Source organism: Pantherophis guttatus, chromosome 1, assembly GCF_059756535.1.
Source record: "Pantherophis guttatus breed Tessera chromosome 1, ASM5975653v1, whole genome shotgun sequence".
NCBI classification, from domain to species: domain Eukaryota; kingdom Metazoa; phylum Chordata; class Lepidosauria; order Squamata; family Colubridae; genus Pantherophis; species Pantherophis guttatus.
Genome location: NC_142063.1, coordinates 79,009,673 through 79,032,439, shown reverse-complemented (window position 1 = coordinate 79,032,439; position 22,767 = coordinate 79,009,673). Strand labels below are relative to the sequence as shown.

General features: G+C 39.3%; 1 protein-coding gene across 1 annotated transcript in view; it reads left to right on the top strand.

The window, feature by feature from the left end:
• CD82 (CD82 molecule) overlaps positions 1–9,419 on the top strand; it is a 74,102-nt gene extending 64,683 nt beyond the window's left edge. The window contains exons 7-9 of the mRNA XM_034417411.3: positions 2,976–3,164; positions 5,296–5,379; positions 7,404–9,419. Coding sequence (XP_034273302.1) covers positions 2,976–3,164; positions 5,296–5,379; positions 7,404–7,481 — 351 coding nt within the window. The 3' untranslated portion in view covers positions 7,482–9,419. The remainder of the gene's footprint in view (positions 1–2,975; positions 3,165–5,295; positions 5,380–7,403) is intronic.
• The last annotated feature ends 13,348 nt before the right edge of the window (positions 9,420–22,767 follow it).

Below are 22,767 nucleotides of genomic sequence, written 5' to 3'. Positions count from 1 at the left end.
GACTTGGTCCAGATATTTGTAGGATATAGATAAATAAAGAGCTGGATTATGTGTCATGAAGTTGTCTTTTAATAATCATACATAGTCTGTTCCTAATCTGGTCCTTCAGGTTTTCTGATGGTGCATTCATCTGTAACTGAGTCCATCCACCTTGCTGTTGGCCTTTCTCTTTTTCACTATCCTTCCTTTCCTAGCATTATACTGTAGGTTTTTCAAAAGAACTATAGTTGTTTGCATAAAGTATTCAACATATGATAATTTGACCCAAATCATTTGAGCTCTGAATAAGAGTTTTGGATTGATTTAATTCTATGATGCATTTGCTTTGGTTTTTTTCTTCTTTGTTATAGTATTCTCAGGAGTCTTCTCCAAACCAAAGTTCAAAAGTATTAATGCTCTTTCTACTCTATCCTGCTTTTTCAAAGTCCAAGGAGATAGATTGGCTTTTAAGGCTTTATGCAATCTTTACGCTGGAATTAAGGACGAATTTCCCTTAGGCGTTACCTTTTTCTGCTGATCCGAATGTCTGCTAGGGTGGCAGAAGCTGGGACAAGTAAAGGAGCTCACCCTGTTACGTGGCACTAGGGATTTGAACCGCTGAACTGCCGACCTTTCGATAGACAAGCTCAGCGTCAGGTTAATTCGACATTGGTGTTTAATTAATTCTTTATCCACTCAGATTCTCATCACTCTGTTTTAGAGATTATATTGCATTCATTCAATATGAGAGACATTTGAGTTTGGTTTTCTTCCTAAACTAATTGGGGATATTTAAATTGGATCTATTAGTTCACAGACTAATGTGTGTTTTATCATAAAACATAAACCTGTAGACTATCTCCAAGTCAAAACATAACATCAGTTATGGTCTTTGAAAACCAGAAATGAAATAATGAAATTCATTTTAGCTACTTAGGAATAAGTAAACTCTCAGTTGGTCCAAAAGTTATAATTTCTTCTCACGGTTTTGTAACTATTGCATAGATTACTATTAACATTTTCAGCAGGTTTCTATTTATATATTCTATTCCCAACAGCAAACCAGCTCTTATTTACATACAGTACAGTATATTATATACTTAAGGCCTACTTGGTCTTTCTTCACAAATTAAAAGTCTTGCCAACTTTTTATATAATCCTATTTCAACCACAAGCAAAAAAGAGAGAATAGTAGAAGAGCTCCATCTTTTGGTGACTGGCTATTCTTAACAATTGTCCTCAAGCTGGTGTTTATGAATAAGACTGGGAAGTGCCTCTATAACATATTTCGTCAATCACTTTCAAAGAACTAGCAATTCAGGGCATTGCATTGGATCTGGAGATCTTCAAGCAGAATGAAATCTAACTGCCTGCTGTTCCAAAATGCCATTCCAGAACTAACAGATGACACTGTGGAAGTGGAAGAATATACAACTTTATGAGAGCATCTATTTTGTTGGTGGCTATGTTGGGTTTTACAATTGTTACCCTCCATTTGAAACTGGATAGGAAATTCACAAGCAAATAGAGTGCTGGAAAAGTTGCATCCAGCTTCAGTGTATTATAATGCCATTTTGGTTAAGGAATTCTTAATAGACCTTATATGGAGGCAGCTCCTCAGTCAGCAGCTCTGTCCGTTGATCTGTAAGCCATTTCCATAGAAGCCCTTGACTTCTTATTAATAGCACCATTTCTGAAGATAGTCTGACACAGTTCTATCACAATGAACTTCTCACATTTCCAGACAGGTGAAGTGGTTTCATATGTGCTTTCATATGAGAGGCCTATTCATTTTTAATAATAAAAATTGTAATAATGGCTACAAAATATGCTACCCATCTCACACCTAACAGTGAAAATTATAACATTTATTTATTAAATAAATGTATACAGCTGCCCAACACACATAAAGTGACTCCCAAAGTTACCCAAAGGGGGGGAAAAACTCAACCCACTCCTACTTATTTTTCTAGCGTGGCAAGTAGAATCATTTTAAATCTCTAAAAGAGGGACATTTTGTTGGCATTTTGTAAATTGTACAGATTGAAATAAATTCTCTAGAATTAATAGAGATGCATTTGACATGGCAGTGTAAATATAGGGATCCTGCAGATATTAACTTTTGATATATTTTGCCTTTAATGTGACTAAGGGGTAAGGAGGAGGATTCTGCTTTTATGAGACTTGCTACTATTTTTTTTCTCCTTAAAATTTATTCCAAACTCACAAAATAGCTAACTTCATCTTATCTATCGAATCAATTAACGTGGCATTTGCTGCTTGAGTTTTACTATCTTAGATTGTAAAGGGAAGTGAGTGTTGCTATATTATAGTGAAGGTGTGGTTTGTTTTGTTTTGTTTGTCCAATTCTGATTCTTGGCAACTACATGGACAAGTCCATGCAATTTTTGCTGGTGTTTTTTTTTTTAAAATAATTGTAAGCTACTCGTAGAATTTTATTAAGCAAGATAGTTCCACTAAAGAAAGTGTAATAGTTAGCAAAAGAGAGAAGCAGAAGAATCCTCTCAAACAAAATGTGTCTTGGTTCCGAGTAATGCTCCCAATTAGTTCAAGACTCGGAGGCTGTTGCTTTTTCAAAGATCTTGTTTATTGGGCACATCATATCGGCAGGTTCAAAAGTCAAGCCAATTCTGGCATAATTAAAAGATAGATACTGGCCACCCTTCTGGTGTCCCAGATCACATTACCCAACCAAGTACGTGATGAGCCTCTTAGTACTCCCATCCTGCCGTTGCTAGGATACGCTGGGTCAGCTTCAAGCTCTCACGAGCCTTATCAGTGTTATAGTCTGGCACTCTGAAAGGAAACATTCTACATTCCACAAATCTCTCTCCTTTCCCCCCCCCCAAGCATGGCAACTGAAAAACGAAACAAGAAACTTTTATGGCTTCAGTTAGAGTCGTTTCGATAGTTGACAAAATGGCCCTGTGACACTGAACAGGAAGTAACAAGGTGATGTTTTCTTTTAAACATAGTTGCAATGCTGTGGTTGGACTGGGCCAGAAACTTGGAAAAACAACACAGTTCTTCAGGAAAGAAACCAGACACTCTATCCTTGCTCTTGTTTCAATGACTCCTTTAACTCCCTGGCCGAAGTGGGTTTCTGCTCCCTGAATACTTTTTCCAACTCTTCAACAGTGGATGACTGGCCAGTTAAAAAGCAGGTGAGTGCCTCATTTTGGGAAGTTCTGTCCAGAAGTCTCTTGATTTTTAAAAGAAAAGAGTGGCGTGCATAAGTGCACCACCATGCCTACCATCCCTGTCCTAATATTCCTTTTTACTTACTCTTTTCATGTATTCAAATTATGTTTATACTTTTACCTGTTATCTTATATATGCTTGACAAAATGAATGAATGAATGAATGAATGAATGAATGAATGAATGAATGATGGCAGCTTTTGTTTACCTGCTTTCTCTTCTTCCCTTCACTCTCATTTTGTTTGGCATTTGGTTTGAAAAGTTTTTGGGAGGAGAATATAAAATCTTGCCTTCTTTTTGATGACTTTTGAGTTGCTCTCAGTTGTCTTCCTGGTTGAAGGCAAAGTGTTGAAAGAGGTATGTGAATATAACCACGGGCATCTCCTTGACATGATTACAAACTCCCAATTCCCCGTCATTCTCCAAAATAAAAGTCTTGGCGTTGCTGTTATCTTGGCAGTATATTTTGTGAGTTTTCAAGATACATCCTGATAATGACTTTTTGGTGACAAAATCCTGGAATAGATTTTTATAATATGCAGTTCTTAAGTTTACTTTATTGGCTCCAAAATTTACTTTTTCACTTTGAATATATAAGTGCTGCTTTTTCCTCTAGTGCAGAAGTATTTCTAATGGGTATGGTTCACATTCAGTGTCCAACATCCCTTAGGACTCTAATTGGGTCACAAGTCAGCAGTAAGGAAATAAGATATCCTGGAAAAAAATCCTTGTTTGTCAGAGATAGAGAATCCTGGAATAAAGAGAAAATAATAGCTTTCTAATTTATTTTGGCCTTATCCAAAATAGCTGGCCCAGCTGGCTTTCCTTTTGGCATGGGGCAGGGGGAAGACTCAATAAAAATCCAATTTCCCCCAATAAATGGGGAAAATAAAGGCCCGGTGGTCCAGAGTCCAAAAAGGGGGGTGGGATCTGTTCATCAGGAGATCGGAGAGGAAATTGGTCAAAATTTGGGCAGGAGAGAGGGAGGGAGGGAGGGAGGAAGGAAGGAAGGAAGGAAGGAAGGAAGGAAGGAAGGAAGGAAGAAAATACGCAAGATCTCCGACCTCCGAGTGTTTCGTTGCGCACTGAAGACCCTGTTGTTCCGCCAGGCAGGGCTATCAACTTAATAATTTTAATTGGGGTATTTTAAATGTTTGGGGTTTTAAATCGGCCAAATCTATGTAATTATTTTAATTTTTAATTATTGTTGTGTGTTGTGTTTTTAAATTGGCTGTACACCGCCCTGAGTCCTTCGGGAGAAGGGCGGTATAGAAATAAAATTATTTATTTATTTATTTATTTTATTTAAAATAACAGCCCAGGATAGCTTCAGCCACAAAGAACAGCTGCTGTTACTTTTGCTGAGAGCTTCTAAGCTACACAGCATTCTTTAATAAATACTAACAATAATGAACCATAATATTAAGGATTAAAGGAAAGAAGTGAAATCAGAGGAGAGGGGAAGGAAGGAAGGAAGGAAGGAAGGAAGGAAGGAAGGAAGGAAGGAAGGAAGGAAGGAAGGAAGGAATAAATAAGGATGCGATGGCTCTCTAAGGCTACTTGCACTACACGCCTATCATTCCGGAGTTGTGCTGTTAAAGAAATCCAGTACCATCAGGGAGAAGTCAAGTTGTGAAAGAGTGATTGAAATTCCTCACATTGAAACTAAGTAGTGATAGGTCATAACAGGTTCTCCCTGACACAGTTTCTTGTTATGTGTCGTATAGTTAAAATTTCAGATAAATGTATTTCTCTGCTGTCCAGTTGCCTCTTGCAAGAGAGAGAAAGAGGGAGGGGGGGTGCTGGTGTGGCAAATAATTTAACAGTGGGTTCTCTGCCCTAATGACCGGCTGGGTAGGGATGGCTGGTGTGTGTGTGGGTGTCATGTGACTGGGTGGGAGTGAGTGATGTCAAGTCACTACCCAGGTTTTGTGACTCCCGGCGTTTTCTTTTCTGTGGAAAATGGGTCCAAATAGCTCTTTAAGTGTTTAAGGTTGCTGACCCCTGTTCTAGCTCAATAACATTGTCCTGCTTTGGTAATTATTATCCATAATCTTACAATCTTGGTAAATCAGATGTGATACGTATCTTCCAGGGATGTATGAAAGGTGTGCAGAATTGGTTACAAGACAACCTTGGCATCATCCTTGGAGTGTGCACGGGGGTTGCGGTCATTGAGGTAGGTGTTCATTTTCCTGCATTTTGTAAACTTTTTTGTTAGTGACTGTTTATAATTACAAACAAAGCAAAATATTCTCTGTAAGTACAGTACATTGGCTCTTTGGCCTATGAATACTTGGTACTTGGTGGAAGTTAATCAATTTTCCTTTTTTATTATTTATTTATTTAATATATAAAATACAAAGAAAAATAGAAATAGGAAATTAGGGGAAGGAAAAAGACAGTGAAAAAGAAAGTGTGAGGTACAAGGGGAAAAAAAGGGGGAGGGGAAGGCGTTGACTTCCGACTCTTTTTAGCACAATACAAGATAAAAACACTCTAGCCTCAACTTTTTGCTTTTACACATTAGAATATACCTAGCCATTTCTATAATGACAAATCTTTCTGATCGACAAAACAAAAGTCAAAGTTTCATATTTTTTTTCATCATGGGCACAAAATCCAGAAGTGATATCCAAGTGAAAAATGTACTTAAATATATTCTCCATAATCAATTTTCCAAAAAGTATGAATTGGTCTTTCTATTCCTTAGTTTTTATTATGTCTTGGCTAAAAGAACATTTATTTTTTTTAAAAAAATCTAGATCTACCTGATGATTGGAGCCTTTTAAAGAGGATAGCTTTGATTGAAAGTTTTCCTGCCAGCTTCAATTCATTCACACTAACAATTATTGTTTGTGATTGAAAACAAAGATGCAAAAGGGGAAGTGAGAGAGAATGCCCCTGAGGGAGATACTACAAACCAGATGTAAATGGATCCAAACCAAAAGACCCAAATATCTGAGGAGATCTGGTTATTTGCTCCATCTACAATTCTACATCTTTTTTGTAGCAGTCTCTCAATTAGAATGATCGTTCTTTCTCCCATGGCTGATTGAGATTTACCTCAGCTCAGCAAGTTTCTGATTTTCATTTTTATTATGTATGAATTCCTATCTGCTGATGCTGCATTTTTGTCCTGACATGTTTCAATATGATGACAAATCGACTATATTGATCATGGCAGGCTGAATATGGTTCATTAGCTGCTTCTTACATTTTTATTTGGAACATTTTATTAAATATGTGAAACTAAATGCAGCAGTCCCCTCATTCAGTGACTGTTCAAAGTTACAATGATGCTGAACAAAGGGTACTTATGAGGGGTTCTTATAGTTGTGTTCATTGCAGCATCCAACAATCATGTGGTCACTATTTGTATGCTCAGCAACCTGCATGCAATTACAATGTTGCAATATCAAAATGTGATCACATTTTGTGCCACCTTCCAACAAGCAAAGTCAATGGGGAATAAGGCAGGAGATTGCAGGTGGAAATTTTGTGACTTTGGAACGCTGCAACTCATAGGATTCGCTTAACAACAGCAATGGGGACTACTGGAACTATCGTCATAAATTGATGCAGTCATGTGATGCCCCACATTATGAATGTATCACTTAGCAATGGAGTTCCCAGTCCCAATGACCGACAGTAAGCAAGAACTAACTGTAGCAAAACTCATCCAAGAATGAAAGTGTTTTTTATAGTAATGCTAGAAAAATATAGCTCCCTCTCTGGAGGAGCTTATAATTGCAGTTTTGACAGGAGGAGGAGAACCAAGAAGACTGAGAAGGTAAAGGGTGTTGAAATAAAACATGTGGTGGCGCAGTGGTTAGAATGCAGTACTGCAGGCTACTTCTGCTGACTGCCAGCAGTTCAGCAGTTCAATTCTCCCTGGTTCAGGGTTGACCCAGTCTTCTATCCTTCCAAGATTGGTAAAATGAAGACCCAGATTGTTGGGGGCAATATGCTGACTCTGTAAGCCACTTAGAGAGGGCTTTAAAAGCACTATGAAGCGGTACAGTATATAACTCTAAGTGCTCTTGCTAAAACCAGAAAACACGCTTTGGCTTATTCTTACATTCCATTATATGAATGTGTTTGGTGTAAATCTGAAAAGCTAAATTCTGTCCAGGGATTCCCCATTTCTTTATAAGTGAAAGGACCAGCCTTTTCATCCTTCCTTCCTTTTTTCTCTTGCAGTTGCTGGGAATGGTGCTCTCTATCTGCCTCTGCAAGAACATTCACACTGAAGACTACACCAAAGTGCCCAAGTACTGAGAGACTGATGGTCTTGAGAGCTGCCCCAGAACATACAAAATGCCCCTTTCTTAAATCCAGACTGTCTTCATCCCTCTGGTGACAACTCTGCGGTGTTGCTGCAGTTCAATTAGGTTGTGCGGTATTGATGAATTATTTGAGGGACTTGGGCAGTCTCCTTTTATCTCTTGACTTTCTTTTATGAAACAGGCCATTTAAATCTTCTCCTCCTTGTGAGATATCCTGCACCTTTATTGCCAGCACCTCTTCCTCCCTTCCTTTTATCCACATTTGTCGAGTGTGACTAAGCTTAGAGTATTCACATATTCCAATTGTTGCAGCTGTTTGCTATATGTACATAATCCTTATACTGTTCATCGAGGAAGATTTGGAGGGAGGGGGTTCTAGCTGTTGTGGTTTGATATTTTTTTAATCACATGCTTTTAGAAAAACACGCTGTAGAGAGGAGCATCTCTCTTCTAAATAATCGGATGCCTCTATCTTTTTTAGCTTCAGTTCCTCTGATCTATTGAATTGACACCAGCCAGATCAAGAATTGGACTGTAAGGCACCAAGCTTAAAATACCACCATTTACCTTTTGAAACAGGAATGTATGATATGGAAAATCTGATATCATTTTTTCTCATTTCTGCCATACTTCTCCCTTTGGGAGTACATTACATTGGAGTCATTTTAGTGACCGCATCTCCAAGGATGAATCTGTCCTGGCTCTCTGACATCTACTCCTGGTTTGCCAACTTTATTTGAGGTGGTGATGGAGACTATATATATATATATTTCCATTCACATTAGTATGAATCTTCTGTAATTTTGTCTTCTCTTTATTATGGTGAACTTATACAGAATTGATTATTCTTCATGCCAGTAGTGGCAGGGAACACTTTTTCTGGCCTTTAGTTTATATGTACCAAGGAAAGTACATAGCTCTTCTTGCCTCTCTAGTTGGGGATCCTGTGACCTTGGAATCACTGTAGTTGCCACCAGAACCCATGTTGCAGGAGTCACTGTGAAGAACTTACTGTTGATATCTGGGAGATGCTTCTCTATTCAAAAGCCATGCAAGCATCTATATTCTAAGGTGAATGCAAGGAAACAGCCCAGTTTTGTAAGGGAAATCTCTCCTTCCCAGATTATGGAACAGCTGCTAGTACATAAAACTGTGAAAAAGAAAGTCCAGATTGTGGTCACAGTATCATTAGCATTCTCTCCTGACACCATGGCTCTGGTTTTGCATGGAGAGCTTCTATTTGAGGTGTGTCAAAGAAGGCAACCAGGAAAAGTTAACATGTCCAGAACTACAAGTTCCTTACATTAACAATTATTAATGTATAGATCAAAGTATGAATGCTTCATTCCATCATCTCACGGCACAGAAGGTAGTTTTTGCAAATAGGAAACTTGATCTTTGTCTATTGCGGGAGAATGAAATGGGTCTGAGTTAATTTAGAGACCAAATCTAGTTAAGAGTACCTGCATTCCCATGCTTTCCTACCTTGCAAATATTATAAGTTCTTAACTGTAACAAGGGGTGAATTTGATAGATTTTGTGCAGTAAGACAGTTGGATGATTCACAGTCCATCATTTGAATAATTTCACATTAACATTCTAGCAAACATGAGTCATTTTATTTGAAACAATGGTCCAGGTTGGCTCTACTGCCATCATCCACCAATCGCTGTTTCATTTTTGAATGGATTGTAATGCTAGGCTGTGTATGCATCACTTCATGCTTCATCTGATAAACTTCACTGATAAGGTGTTTATGCGATGGTTCTTGTTCTCTTGGATTCAGCTCTGAATAGAAGAACGTTGGAGTCATTTTGGATTTTTTTTGTTTTTGTTTTTAGAAACCACTTCCAATTGAAACAAATGCATGTACAGATTTAACAAATAATGGGCGGGTATTTCAATAATAAAACATTTGCTTAAAAAAAAATTAAGAAAACATTTCTACTTTCATTTTTGTTGTAGTGTCAACCTATCTTTGTTTAGGAGGCTGATGCAAATGGGGATCTTCTGCGCTCAGCAGGAATACTTACGTTGATGAGCATTTGTTGAGCAATAGAACTGGATTGGCCACAATAAGTTTTAGCAGCCTGTTTCAAACAATGACTTTTCCCCAATGTTCTTTTATGTGTGGGACCTCCCTACTCTATGTAGTCCTAACCAGTGGTGGGATTCAAGTAATTTAACAACCGGTTCTCTGCCCTAATTATTTCTTCCAACAACCAGTTTGCCAAACTGCTCAGAAAGTTAACAACCGGTTCCCCCGAAGTGGTGAGAACTGGCTGAATCCCACCACTGGTCCTAACCTACTTACGCTAAATAAGAAGAAACAAAAGAAACTTCTGTTGGTCTAGATAAGTTTACAAATACAGTTCCCAAAGGAAATGTGATATAGTATATCTCATAAAGTAGAATCACAATTAAAAGGAAAGAAAAAGGATTTGATAACTACCCTGTTTCCCCGAAAATAAGACATCGCCTGATAATAAGCCCAATCGGGCTTTTGAGCACATGCGCTAAAATAACCCCCCCTGCCCGAAAATAAGACCTCCCCGAAAATATTTCACCGCATGCACAGCTGGTCCCCACCATTTCCTCTGGTAGGGTTAGGGAAACAGCTGGAAATCAGGTAAGATGGCAAGAGGAGCCCTGTCTTGCTCCACACACCCCAAAATAATAACACCTCCCCGAAAATAAGGCCAAGCGCTTATTTCAGGGTTCAAAAAAAATATAAGAGGATCTTATTTTTGGGGAAACACGGTAGCTTACATTTTTTTTCAAAGGTGCTTTTGCAAGAGGCAACTGGACTTTCTAGTTATTCTTTGAAGATGTTTTGCTTCAGAGCTGAAGAAGCTTCTTGGATGAGAAGCGAAACGTTTTCAAAGAAAAACCAGAAAGTCCAGTTGCCTCTTGAAAAAGCACCTTTGGAACAACCATGATCTGGATGACTTAAGAATCTCTATAGACACATTTAGCTAACATTTTCTTTATTATTACTTTTTTGCCAAGCTTCTAAAATTGAAATCCACTAGAGGGTGCTGATGCTATATTTAAAAAAAAAAAAATGAAGTCAATGCAGCTATCCTTAGTCCTAGGAATGTAATGTTTTGGACAGCTTTATATATTGCCTGGAGAATACTTAGAATTCTTGAATTTAGACTATTCATGTTTAGCTTAGATTTTTTTTTTACTGTGTCCATAATTTTGTTCAATTCTTTACAACAAATTACTTCTCCCAAATCAAGAAATAAAACACCTCAGAATTCAGACTAATCCTTTTTTTAAAATTTTTACAGAGTTTCTGTTTAAGTGCCACAATGAATTATCTAAACAGTTTCCTTTTAAATAAAAAAGAGTAAATATATAGAATAATGAGTAAAATATAGAAGTAAAAATATAGAATTTAAATTTACATTTAAATTATGAAAGTTTAATAATACGTAAAGATACATAACACCAAATTTGAGACAACTGAGGTATTTAAGGAGAATTTTAATTACCATTGTTTGGGGCTGCTGCAGTAATATACCCTGCATAAAGGACAGGACTGGATTAAGCTTAATCTCAAGGCCTGGATTCAACATGCAACTTTGTAAGAGAGTGACGCTATCTGGGTGAAGGGTAGTAAAGTAAAAATTGCTTTGGATTTCAATTGGTGAGGTGAGGTGAACATTGCTCAACATGGTTTTGTAGAAGCAAAAACAGATAGCATAGGACTTGGTCAGTCCACAAGACAACCATTCACATCCTTGTCTACTCACTGCCTTATGTAGAACATTAATGCATGCACTCTATGTGGGGCTGCCCTTGAAGACTACTCGAAAACTTCAGCTGGTCCAGAATGCAGCAACACAAGCAATGATGGTCTTACCTCATTATGCCCATGTGACAACTCACCTCTACAAGGTCTATTGGTTAATGTGTTTTGGGGAGCAATTCAACATGCTGGTTATTGTGACCTAGGCTTACTGAGTCATTAAAACACATGAGTAGACCCAAAAACCTCTCATTGCAACAGCTGTGAATTACTTTCATTCACAGCTGAGTCCCAATTAGTTGCAATCGGGAGAAGTCCTTCAGGATAATCACCAACCTTTATCTCCTTTGACACGCTGCCAAAGACCATCTTGGCAAAGTCACACGGAGTCCAGAATCAAACAAAGATGCCTACTGGGAACAGAATTAACAATGTTGCTTTCCTGCAAAGTGCCCATATGCCTTTGCTCCTCTTTTAAGCCTTATGGAAGGGGCCAATCATCTCCAGGCCTTACTCCTGATTAATTGTTTGTGCCTTCTGGCAGCTCTGCGCATGCACGCACTAGGAACAGGCTCCTCCTATCCCTCTGCCTCTCTGCTGTCTGACTCTGGAGGCTCCCGAGTCTGCGCATCACTCCCAGATGGCCTGGCCCCATCTCTGCCTCCAACACAGAGCCCTCATCCAGGCCTTCCCTAGATTCCCCAGCCTCCTCACTATCCGACTCCGCTGCCAGCTCCACAGACTGCTGGCGGACCACAGCAGTTATTACCTTCATGGCACAGGATCAGGTTATTTGACTGACTGACTGTCTCCTATGCTTTCCGTCTGGTATAATCTGGCAGAGCATGCATGCCATATTTCAGGACTCAGGACGTTCACCTACGTAGCACACCTGCCCTTTGGAATGAGGTTTCCCCCTTGAGATCCATCTGGCTTCCCCCCCGATGGTGCTGAAGAAGGTGTTGAAGACCTGACTACTCTCCCAGGCCTTGAGGAAGACTAGATGGGACTCCCCTGGTCATTATATTCTATGTGATGATACATTGCCTGGAGTGCCATATTCTAATTATTTTGTAGCTCTTTTGGTATATTTGATAAACAGGTTAATTTATTATATTTTTTTATGTTGCTCTATATTTTTGTGAGTCACTCAAGAGTCAAATTTAGGCAGAATGAAAATAGAATTAATATATAAAGGATCTGTTAGAGCCAAGCTCCTTTATTAGTAGGGAAGCTTTCCCTCCCCCTCCCACCTTCTGTCAAGAGGACTGCATCATTCTTGAGTGAAAGGGGAGGGAGATGTAATCTGTATAAAGCTTCATGACAACAGAGATGGGACTAGAACCAAGAATGGGTGGTTCCATTTCCCCTCCTACCCATCCCATTGGATAGTGAGAGGAACCATGTGACAGAAGAATAATGTTGCATGTAGAACTTCTAGGAATGACTTCAAGGGTTTCAATTTAACCAAGAATTGTAGGTTTCTCATCTTGCTGCAAGGATTGAGAAGTTTTCTCCCCCATTCCTCATTTTGTATGCCATCTCCAACAGCAGGTCACCTAAGACTATTCCATTGCAACTGGACTGGTTGGATTGGCACTTTTGTTTCACTGCAGCAACAAAGTCCTACCAGCAAAATAGCAGGAAATTATTGGGTTGAGATGAAATTAGCAAAGTCCTGGATATCTTGCATTGTCTTTAAAATTCCTTTTTTCCTTTTCTTACTCCCGAATCTCTTTTAAGGAACACAGTTCAAGTTTACACCATTTTTGGTGTGCTTAGAGGAAGGAATTTAAAGTAGAGAATACTTACCTGGTCTCCATTGCCCTTTGCTTACAGTGACCATATTTTCCTGGGGGGCGGGCAAACCTGGAAAAGGCAAAAATCTGAAAGAGCTTCATAAGGTTAATTTTTTTTTAAAAAAAGTTTTATTGGTTTTTTTTTTTTTTAAAAATTCAAGAACAAAACCAATAACAAATAATTAAATCTAAAGGACAACGTTCTGAAATACTGTCCTTTATAATAAAAGACATATGATCATTGTGAGTTTCTTCCAAATTAATGTTACTCTGTTTAATTTTTGAACTGGACTCTCCATTTTCATATAGAATAAAATCTTTTCAATTTAGCTGTAGCAAACAACTGGGTGTCGCTTTATTTCCCCCCAAAAAACTGGGTGTCATTTCATTTTCTCATCCTTCATAAGAATCTTCTAATTACATGAAAATGCCACCAAAACTACACATACCATGTAGGTTTCGGCTGAATTAATTCCAATTGATGTCTTGCACAGTCAGCAGTAAGAAACTGAGCTCTCGATATGCACTAATCTGTAACAACTAGACAACGTGAGAATTAGTGCTGATTTAGAAGTTACAATGTGTGCCAAAAGCTCATCTCCCAACATTATCCATCTCTAGTGTAACATTAACACTACAGTGCACAAATAATACAATTCTCAGACCTAGCCATTACCGTGTTTTCCCAAAAATAAGACCCTGTCTTATATTTTTTGAACCCTGAAATAAGTGCTTGGCCTTATTGCACTCAAAAGCCCGACCGGGCTTATTATCAGGGGGTGTCTTACTTTGGGGGAAACAGGGTAGTAAATTCTTCCATTTCAACCACTTCCAAAACTAGTGGTGATGGCAATTGTTATTCTGTGCAGGGAAATGTTTATGTACAAACTTTATTACAGCTTTTCTTTCTGTTTCATGTTGTCTGAGGAATAGGATCTATTTTAACTGTCTAGTTTTTTGGTGGGCTTTGGAATGATTTCTCCTTTGGCTCTAATTATAATATAAGCTTAAATTCCTTAAACATGAGCTTGAGTAGGAAGAAAAAGAGAAAAGAAAAAATACTATCATTCATTTACTCAGCAATAAACAAGGTGAACATATTGAAAGTTTTCATGAAATTGCACAGCATTGAGAAAGCAATGGAAATAATTTTTTTCAGCTTTATAGTGGGAGCAGGAAGACAGTAATTTAGCCAAATATCTGGCATTATATTGTCCTCTTTAAAAGTTCAAAATAGGTTCTACTTGCATCATAGTTGCTTTTCTTAGTTGTCTTCTTATGCAATTAAGAGAGCATGTTGACATATTATATCCCTAATTTATTATCCTAATTTTCTCAACTTGATTTTCTTTGTTCACATAAGACACTAAACTATGAACAGAACACATGGTCTGAGATTTGGTAATGGGTTTAGTTAAAATGCTGTTGACCAGTAACTCTGTAAAGCAGGATTGTTCTGCATTGCTGCTTAATGTTGGGTTGAAGGAGTGACGTAAATCCAACTAATTTGCAAAAGTAGGGTCTGCTTGTGTCTGCCAAAAGCTTATGTTTGCCTCCACACCACCAGTCCAAGCACTGATATTGAGAGCTTAGTCAGGGGAAATAGCTTGTTTGTACATATCTATGTGCATGGAGGATGGTTATATGATCAGGTAAGTGGTGGTCCACAGAGCAAGGCTAAGGAATGCTTTAAGGCAAAGGTGTCAAACTCGATTTCATTGAAGGCCGCATCAGGGTTGTGTTTGACCTCCAGAGGACAGGATGGGCATGGCCAGCTCAACATCACTCATGTCAGGGGCACCTATGGTGCAGGGGTGGGTTCTACTTACCTTTACTACTGGTTCGCAATGGGATTGTGCACACCTTGCTTCTGTGCATGTGCAGAAGCTTCTGCGCATGCGCAGATTGACAATGACATCCGGGGCAGTGGGCAGGGCCTCCCACCAGTTTTACTGCCAGTTCTTGTGAACTGGTCTGAACTGGGGCAACCCACCACTACTGTGGTGGTCTGAGCCAGCGAAAACAGCCTCCTGAGCTCCATTTTTGGCTGACACAGCCTCCTGCAACCCTCTGCCAGGAAACCGGAGCTCGGGAGGGCCGCACACGGCCCTCCCGAGCTCCGCTTTTGCTGGCTGAAGCACTACCAACCAGTCTGGTCCTTCACTGTTTCCAGAGCGGCCCCACAGGCCAAATCTAAGTACCCTGTGGGCTGGATCTGGCCCCCGGGCCTTGAGTTTGACACCCCTGCTTTAAGGTTTTCGTTTATTTAAAGTTAATTCCTCTTTTATTGTTTGTTATTTGCTCTGCAGAATATGATTTGGAGTACACAAACTTACTTTAATATCCAAATGTAATTGTCACCTTTCCTGGGATCATAGAACATAGAATAATAGTAGGGGCCTTGGAGGTCTTCTAGTCCAACCTCTTGCTTGAACAGGAGACCCTATACTTACATGTACAACATGTACATGATCTCAGAAAAGACGACACAGTTGCTTTCAGATGTTACAAATGGAAGTACTGGGAGTGATTGTATGTTCTGAAGTCCCTCATAGAGACTGAGTAGGGAAAAAATAAGGAAACAAATATATTTTAATTGGCGACAGCGCCTTTAAGCAGTTAAGACTCAAAGATGTCAGCATTTGGAACTGCTGGAAGTTGAACTTGAAATAAAAGAAAAGTAGGGTATAAGTTCAGCTCAATACTGTGTTATTTATTTAACAAGTGATTGAATAGAATTCATTGCTTTGAATGATTGATCATGGCTACCGAAACACAAGAAAGAAAATTAAACCTCTTTGTTACTGATCCAGCATGTCTTAGAAAGCATTCATTCCCTATTTATTTGTAACATTTATAAATTCCCTCCCTCCAAAGGCTCCAGCTGTTACACAAAATAAATCAAGCACAATACAGAAAAATAATACAGCTGTAAACAGTAGCAAAACAATGTTTGGCAGAACTCCTAACTGTTTGATGAGTAGCAATTTTCACAGAAAAAGAAAAGTTATCTTGGCCTACTTGTGGGTTCAAAGTAATAAGATATAAATTCCTCCAGTGGTGTCAGCAGACTCGAAATACCATTCATAACTGTTATATTCCCACATCGGTAACCTGTGTGTGACAATAGCATGGAAGAGGTTTTTTTTTTTTAAAAAAAAAAAGCATGCTCACAACTCTTGAATAATTCCCATTAACCAAATCAGGGCAACTTCAGATAGGAAATATGAAGGTATGAAGAAGAATGCTATCTCCAATGTCTAAGCTTTTGGCAACAGCTGCATTTGAATGAGGTTATATCCTGGAGCACCTTTCTAGTATTCTCTTTTAGGAGCCCATATGCATCCTGGGGAAGGAAACAGCAGATGTACAAAGGCCAGAGAACAGACAAAACAGGAAAAGGACAAATGTTGAGGACCACAGCAAGCAAGGGTGGCCTTCAATCAAGGGCTTCATTTCTTGGCACTATTCAGCCCTCAGTTTTTCTCATCCCCTCTTCTTCCTGTTTATCCGTGGCACTTTTCACTTTATGCCAGCAGGGGTCATCCCCAGACTCTATAATTGAAGGCCTTCTCTGAAGAAATCTGGATTTTATCTAAAAGGAAGGCCACTTTGTCTAAAGATTAACTTTGAAAATGAGAGGGGTCTTCATAGATTTTGCAACAATATATTGAAAGAAGCAGATTAGTTTTTCTTCCCTCTCCTTCCTTTGGCAGGGACGTTCATCTCAAATTCAAGCTTATCTTTTATGAGCAGATGCCGTACAGGATTCTCCATTCTTTTCAGGAAAAATGCAATGTGAGAACTGGCAAGCCTCACAATGAAACTTGGAAAAGGATACTACTATATGCTATTTGGGATTTTAGTCATTCTTCTTCTTCTTCTTTTTTTTTTTTTGAAATAGAAATAAAAGAAATATGGTATGCAAATCCCATAAACTGCAGATGCTGGAAAGATCTAAGCTGTTTCCAGTGTTAACAGCTTTTCATCATCTGTTCTGTGTGATGCAGGTAAGGACAATAATTTGGTGCCTGAAAGTCAAATTTAATGGTTTTAGGAAGGAGGTGAGAGCTGCAGTGGGTGTGGCAATGAAGGCAAACAGGTGCAACTGGGATTTTGGGTTGATTTTCCTGGATGTCCTGTTTTTTAAACTATGCTAAAATTATTTGGGAATTATCATATTTTTTTGCTCCATAAGTCAAATAAGCAATCAAATTACTTATTTGATTGATAAGCTTCGGACAGGGGTGAAATCTACCTACCTTCCGTACCAGTTCAGAAGTGCACACGCCGCGTGCATCACATGCACTCTTGGGCCCCCTGCGCATGCGCAAACCCTTCTGCACATGCTCAGAGGGTAAAAAACAAGTTACTTCCTGGTTAAAACCAGGAAGTAATGATGACCAGGCAGGTGGGCAGAGCCTCATGCTGCCGCCGCTACCGGTTCTCCGAATCAACCGCCGCTGTTGCTACTGGTTCGGCCGAACAAGTCCAAACCGGTAGCATTTCACCCCTGGCTCCAGACCATACGATGCACCTAGCTTTTGGGGAAGAAAACAAGAAAACAAAAAATCTGCCTCTGCCTCCCAGCCCCAGCATGTGGCTCATCAGGGCTCCACTCTGTTGCGCCTACCACCGGTCAGCTGATCGACAGCTGGATCCTGGCCTTCCGTAGCCCTGCCAATCAGCAGTCTGGCTGACCAGAAATGGCACTATTGCTGCCTCCTCTGTGTCTGCTGCCTCAGCCAGGGATCACTGGAGCCTGCGACAGCGTTCCCTGGTTATCGCCGCTGCTAGCCGCCACCGCTCGCCGCTGTCGCCGCTCGCTACCATTTGCTGCCACCGCCTATTGGATTGATCTTACCTTCAAAATGACGCTATACAGCACTGCACACCAGGATAACTAGACACAAGATCAGTTTTTTCCCGAAAGCCATCACTCTGCTAAACAAATAATTCCCTCAACACTGTCTAACTATTCACTAAGACTGCATTATTATTACTATTAATTTTCTCATCGTTGCTATCACCCATCTCCTCCCACTTATGACTGCATGACTGTAACTTTGTTGCTTTTATCCTTACAATTTATATTGTTTCCTAGTATGATTTGATTGCTTATTTGTATCCTATGACTATCATTAAGTGTTATACCTTATAATTCTTGACAAATGTATTTTGTCTTTTTATGTACACTGAGATCATATGCACCGAAGATGAATTCCTTGTGTGTCTAATCACACTTGGCCAATAAACAATTCTATTCTATTTTAGATCATTTTAGACTGGTTTGTCTTGTGGTTTTATTTTGCATGGAGGGGTTGGGTTAGCAGGTTTTTTTTTTAATATGCTGCCCAGAATCCATTGTGGTTGGGCAGATATAACAAATTTGAATAAACAAAAATAAATAAGTAACACTTCTCTAGGAAAACATTGATATAAAACAATGCTTGTTCATGTTATGTGTGATTATTTTATCCTATGGATATAAATAGCTTATCATTTGTTTTAACCTAGTGGGAGCAGTGGTTAAATTCAGAAATTACCACTGACACAGATGCCGCTCTTTTGACTTTTTGTGGCAGCCATATGAAACACACACACACACACACACACACACACACACACACACAGAGAGAGAGAGAGAGAGAGAGAGAGAGAGAGAGAGAGAGAGAGAGAGAGAGAGAGAGAGAGAGAGAGAGAGAACTGCAGGGACTTTTCAGAAGACTGTCTATGTATATCCTAAATGTCTATGGAGATTCTCAATCAACCAAGTCATAGTTGTCTCAAAAGTGCTTTTTCAAAACACAACTGGCCTGGGTTTGTTTGTTTGTTTGCCTTTATGAAAAAGCACCTTTGAGATATGTCTATCATAGTTAATCATATCAGAATCAGAGAAAAACTGCAATATCTACATGTGTATGTTTCCTGTACAGTGCCTGCTTAATCACAGAAGCCAGCTATAGGAAAAGACATGGAATGGCAAATTTCCCTTCCCTTTTCTCCTGTCACAGCATGGATCCTCCCAAAGTGATAGTGAAACAGGCAGCAACAGAAAAAAAGAACAGCTGGATCACAGGGCCAATGATAAGCCTTTTGTTGAATGATGGCCCTTTGCTGACACCTAGCTGCACCAGACTTCTTCTGCTCCATGCCTATTAACTGCAAGATAAAATACAAACATTAAGTGAATAATTAAGAAAACTTAATATTACTAAAGTTAATGATAGTCAAGGTTATGAATCTAATAGTGTGGTAAAGAGCAAAGAAGAGTGAATCACTAGATTCATTACCCTGTTTTCCCCAAAATAAGACACCCCCTGATAATAAGCCCAATCAAGCTTTTGAGCGCATGACAATAAGGCCAAGCGCTTATTTCAGGGTTAAAAAAAAATATAAGACAGGGTCTTATTTTCAGGGAAACACAATTACAAGAGCTATCTTCTCTCAGTTTCTGTTCCTTGAAACTTTGTTTTGAAAGAGCTGTTGGAAAGTGCTGACTATTTCCTATCCTTTTTCTCTGGGTAGCAAAATTGGTGGATTCAGCAAGTTTTGCAGGGTTACAAAATGTTGCATGCATCTGAAATGAAGGTGGTCCCCCATCACAGGAAGTATCAGAGTAACTGCATAAAGCTGTCCTGTGACCTTCTCATTATAGATGTAGTTGGCCATTTCTGGACTGTAATTTCTTTTTTATCTTTTGTTATGTCCAACTTTATTGAGAGTTAATAAACTATCTTCCCACTTCCTATTCCCTGGGATATTCATGCAGTTTTCTTGCTTTAACTCTGCTATGTTAGCAGGCCTAGAAGATTAATGAAAATTCTGTTGTTGGAAGAAACTTTGGTGTATACAAGAGCAAATACCTTCAGCTTGGTCATACAACACATTTTAAAGTCAATCATGACTGTCTTTCATTAAATCAATGATTTTGATTAGAGAAGAGAATTTGCAGATGATGCCAAGCTGGCAGGAATAGCCAACAACCCAGAAGATAGGCTCAAGATACAGCAGGATCTTGACAGACTTGAACACTGGGCTCTATCTAACAAAATCAAATTCAATGGTGAGAAAAGTAAGGTTCTACATTTAGGCAGGATAAACTAAATGCACAGGTATAGAATATGGGGTACCTGGCTCAATAGTATTAACAGCAGAGGGAACTTGGAGGTCTAGTGGACAATCACTTAAATATGAGCCAGCAGTGTGCTGCAGCTGACAAAAAAGCCAACACAGTCTTAGGCTGCATTAACAGAGGGGTAGAATCAAGATAAGTGAAGTGTTAGTACCGCTTTATAATGCATTGGTAAGGCCACACACACTTGGAATATTGCATCCAGCTTTGGTCACCACAATTTAAAAAAGGTGTTGAGACTCTAGAAAGAGTGCAGAGAAGAGCAACAGAGATGTTTAGGGTATTGGATGTTAAACCATATGAAGAACATTTGCAGGAATTGATTATGTCTAATTTAATAAAAAGGGACTCAGGATGAAAGGATAATTGTATTCCAATGTCTAATGGGCTGCCACAAAGAAGAGGGGGTCAAAGCACCTGAAGGCAGAAGAAGAAGCAATGGATGGAAATTAATCAAGGAGAGAACCAACCTCGAACTAAGGAGAAATTTCCTGACAGAACAATTAATCAGTGAAACGATATGCCTCCACAAGTTGTGGATGCTCCAACACCCACAATTCTAACAATCTCTAAGAAGAGATTGGACAACCTTTTATCTGAAACTGTATAGAGTTTCCTGCCTGAGCAGGGGTTAGACTAGAACAGCTACAGAGTCTCTTCCAATTCTGTTATTCTGTTAAAACAAATAAAAGGATATATTCTTATCAATCATTCATGTCACAAACTCCCTCCATCCCAATGTTTGGTACAGTCTCCCCCCTACCCCCCCCCCGCAGCAATCCATATAATTTGTTTTCAAATTTACAGCTTCTTATAAATAACAAGCTCAGTTGATTGAGGGCTGATCAGTGCATGGAAATGGGGATACATGCATGCATGCATGCATGCATACATACATACATACATACATACATACATACATACATACATACATACCTCTGCAGAACTACACTCAACAGTTTCCAAAAGCTACATGGGACTTTAAAATTACAAGTTGTGTACCTTGGCTCTCTAGTTAAGAAGACGTAGTTCCCTAAATTACAAGAGTAACATCATTCAAAGAGTTTACTTGTTCTGCAGCTCTAATTAAGAAAATCAGAAATGGAAAGACCTGTTCTCATTGAAGGCTGCCATCCAGAAACTTCATTAACCTACATGTTGTTTGAATTAGTAATAATCTATTTGGGTGCCTGAGCATCACTGGGCTGGGGTATGAAGGAGAGTGATATTAACTCTTTGGCTCCTGCACTGTTTTTATGAGCTCTGTCTTATGGTGCAGTGGTTAGAATGCAGTACGGCAGGCTATTTCTGCTGACTGCCGGCTGCCAGCAGTTTGGCAGTTCGAGTCTCACCAGTTCAAGGTTGATTCAGCCTTCCATCCTTCCATGGTTAGTAAAATGACCCAGATTGTTGGAGGAAATATGCTGACATTTGTAAACTGCTTAAAGAGGGCTGTAAAGCACTATGAAGCATTATATAAGTCTAAGTCTGTTGCTATTGCTATCTTCTTTAGGAAAGCTAGCAGCTTTGAGAGTAGTAGTTTTTATCAAGACATTATGGAAAGTCAAACTATTCCAAGGTTACTTTCTTCTATTTACTTGTGTTTATATTACAATCAAGGTGCATGTTTTTTTGGATTCACAGTGAATATTCATATTGTCCCTGACTTGCTGAACTTGCTTCAAAAGAAACAGATTTTAAAATTGCCTATTGCAGAACTAGGAGGAAAAAATGCAACTGCTTGAGATAATGTGTCACACATGGGTAATCCATTCAAATAAGCAGCTACCCATATCCTAGAAGGGACACAGTGGCTCAGTGGCTAAAATGCTGAGCTTGTCAATTGAAAGGTTGGCAGTTCAGCGGTTTGAATCCCTAGTGCCGCATAATGGGGTGAGCTCCTGTTACTTGTCCCAGCTTCTGCCAACCTAGCAGTTCGAAAGCACGTAAAAAATGCAAGTAGGAAAATAGGGACCACCTCTGGTGTGAAGGTAACAGCGCTCCATGCGCCTTTGGCATTTAGTCATGCTGGCCACATGACCACGGAGAGGTCTTTGGACAGCGCTGGCTCTTCAGCTTTGAAACGGAAAAGAGCACTGCCCCCTAGAGTAGGAACGACTAGCACACATGTGCAAGGGGAACCTTTACCTTTACCATATCCTAGAGCAGTTGCTTCATTGTCCTAAAATTGCACAACTCTTTGGATGCAATGTGTACATTATTTTGAGTGACTTGTTGAATGTTATGAGCCTGTTTGAGGCCCTATAGTGGAGAATCAAAGCTTGCAGGTTCTGTCCTTACATATGAGGCTTTAGAAAAAGCAGAACTTATAGATCTGAAATAGTCATGTAATCAGCCATCTGTTGTAGAAGCATACCAACAGGCTAAGTAAGTCACTTGACCTAGAGTCCAAACAAGACAATATTCCCAGCCTTCACATGCAGAAGGTTTGAGTGAGTAGAATAGTTGTGGAGCCCTGGGTGCTCTCTGAACTTGGTTGTTTGCTTGCAGATGTTTCATTAGCAGATTACATCTTCAGTATTAGAAGGGAGTAGGGCTTGATCTCTATTCTTATACAGTAGCTTGC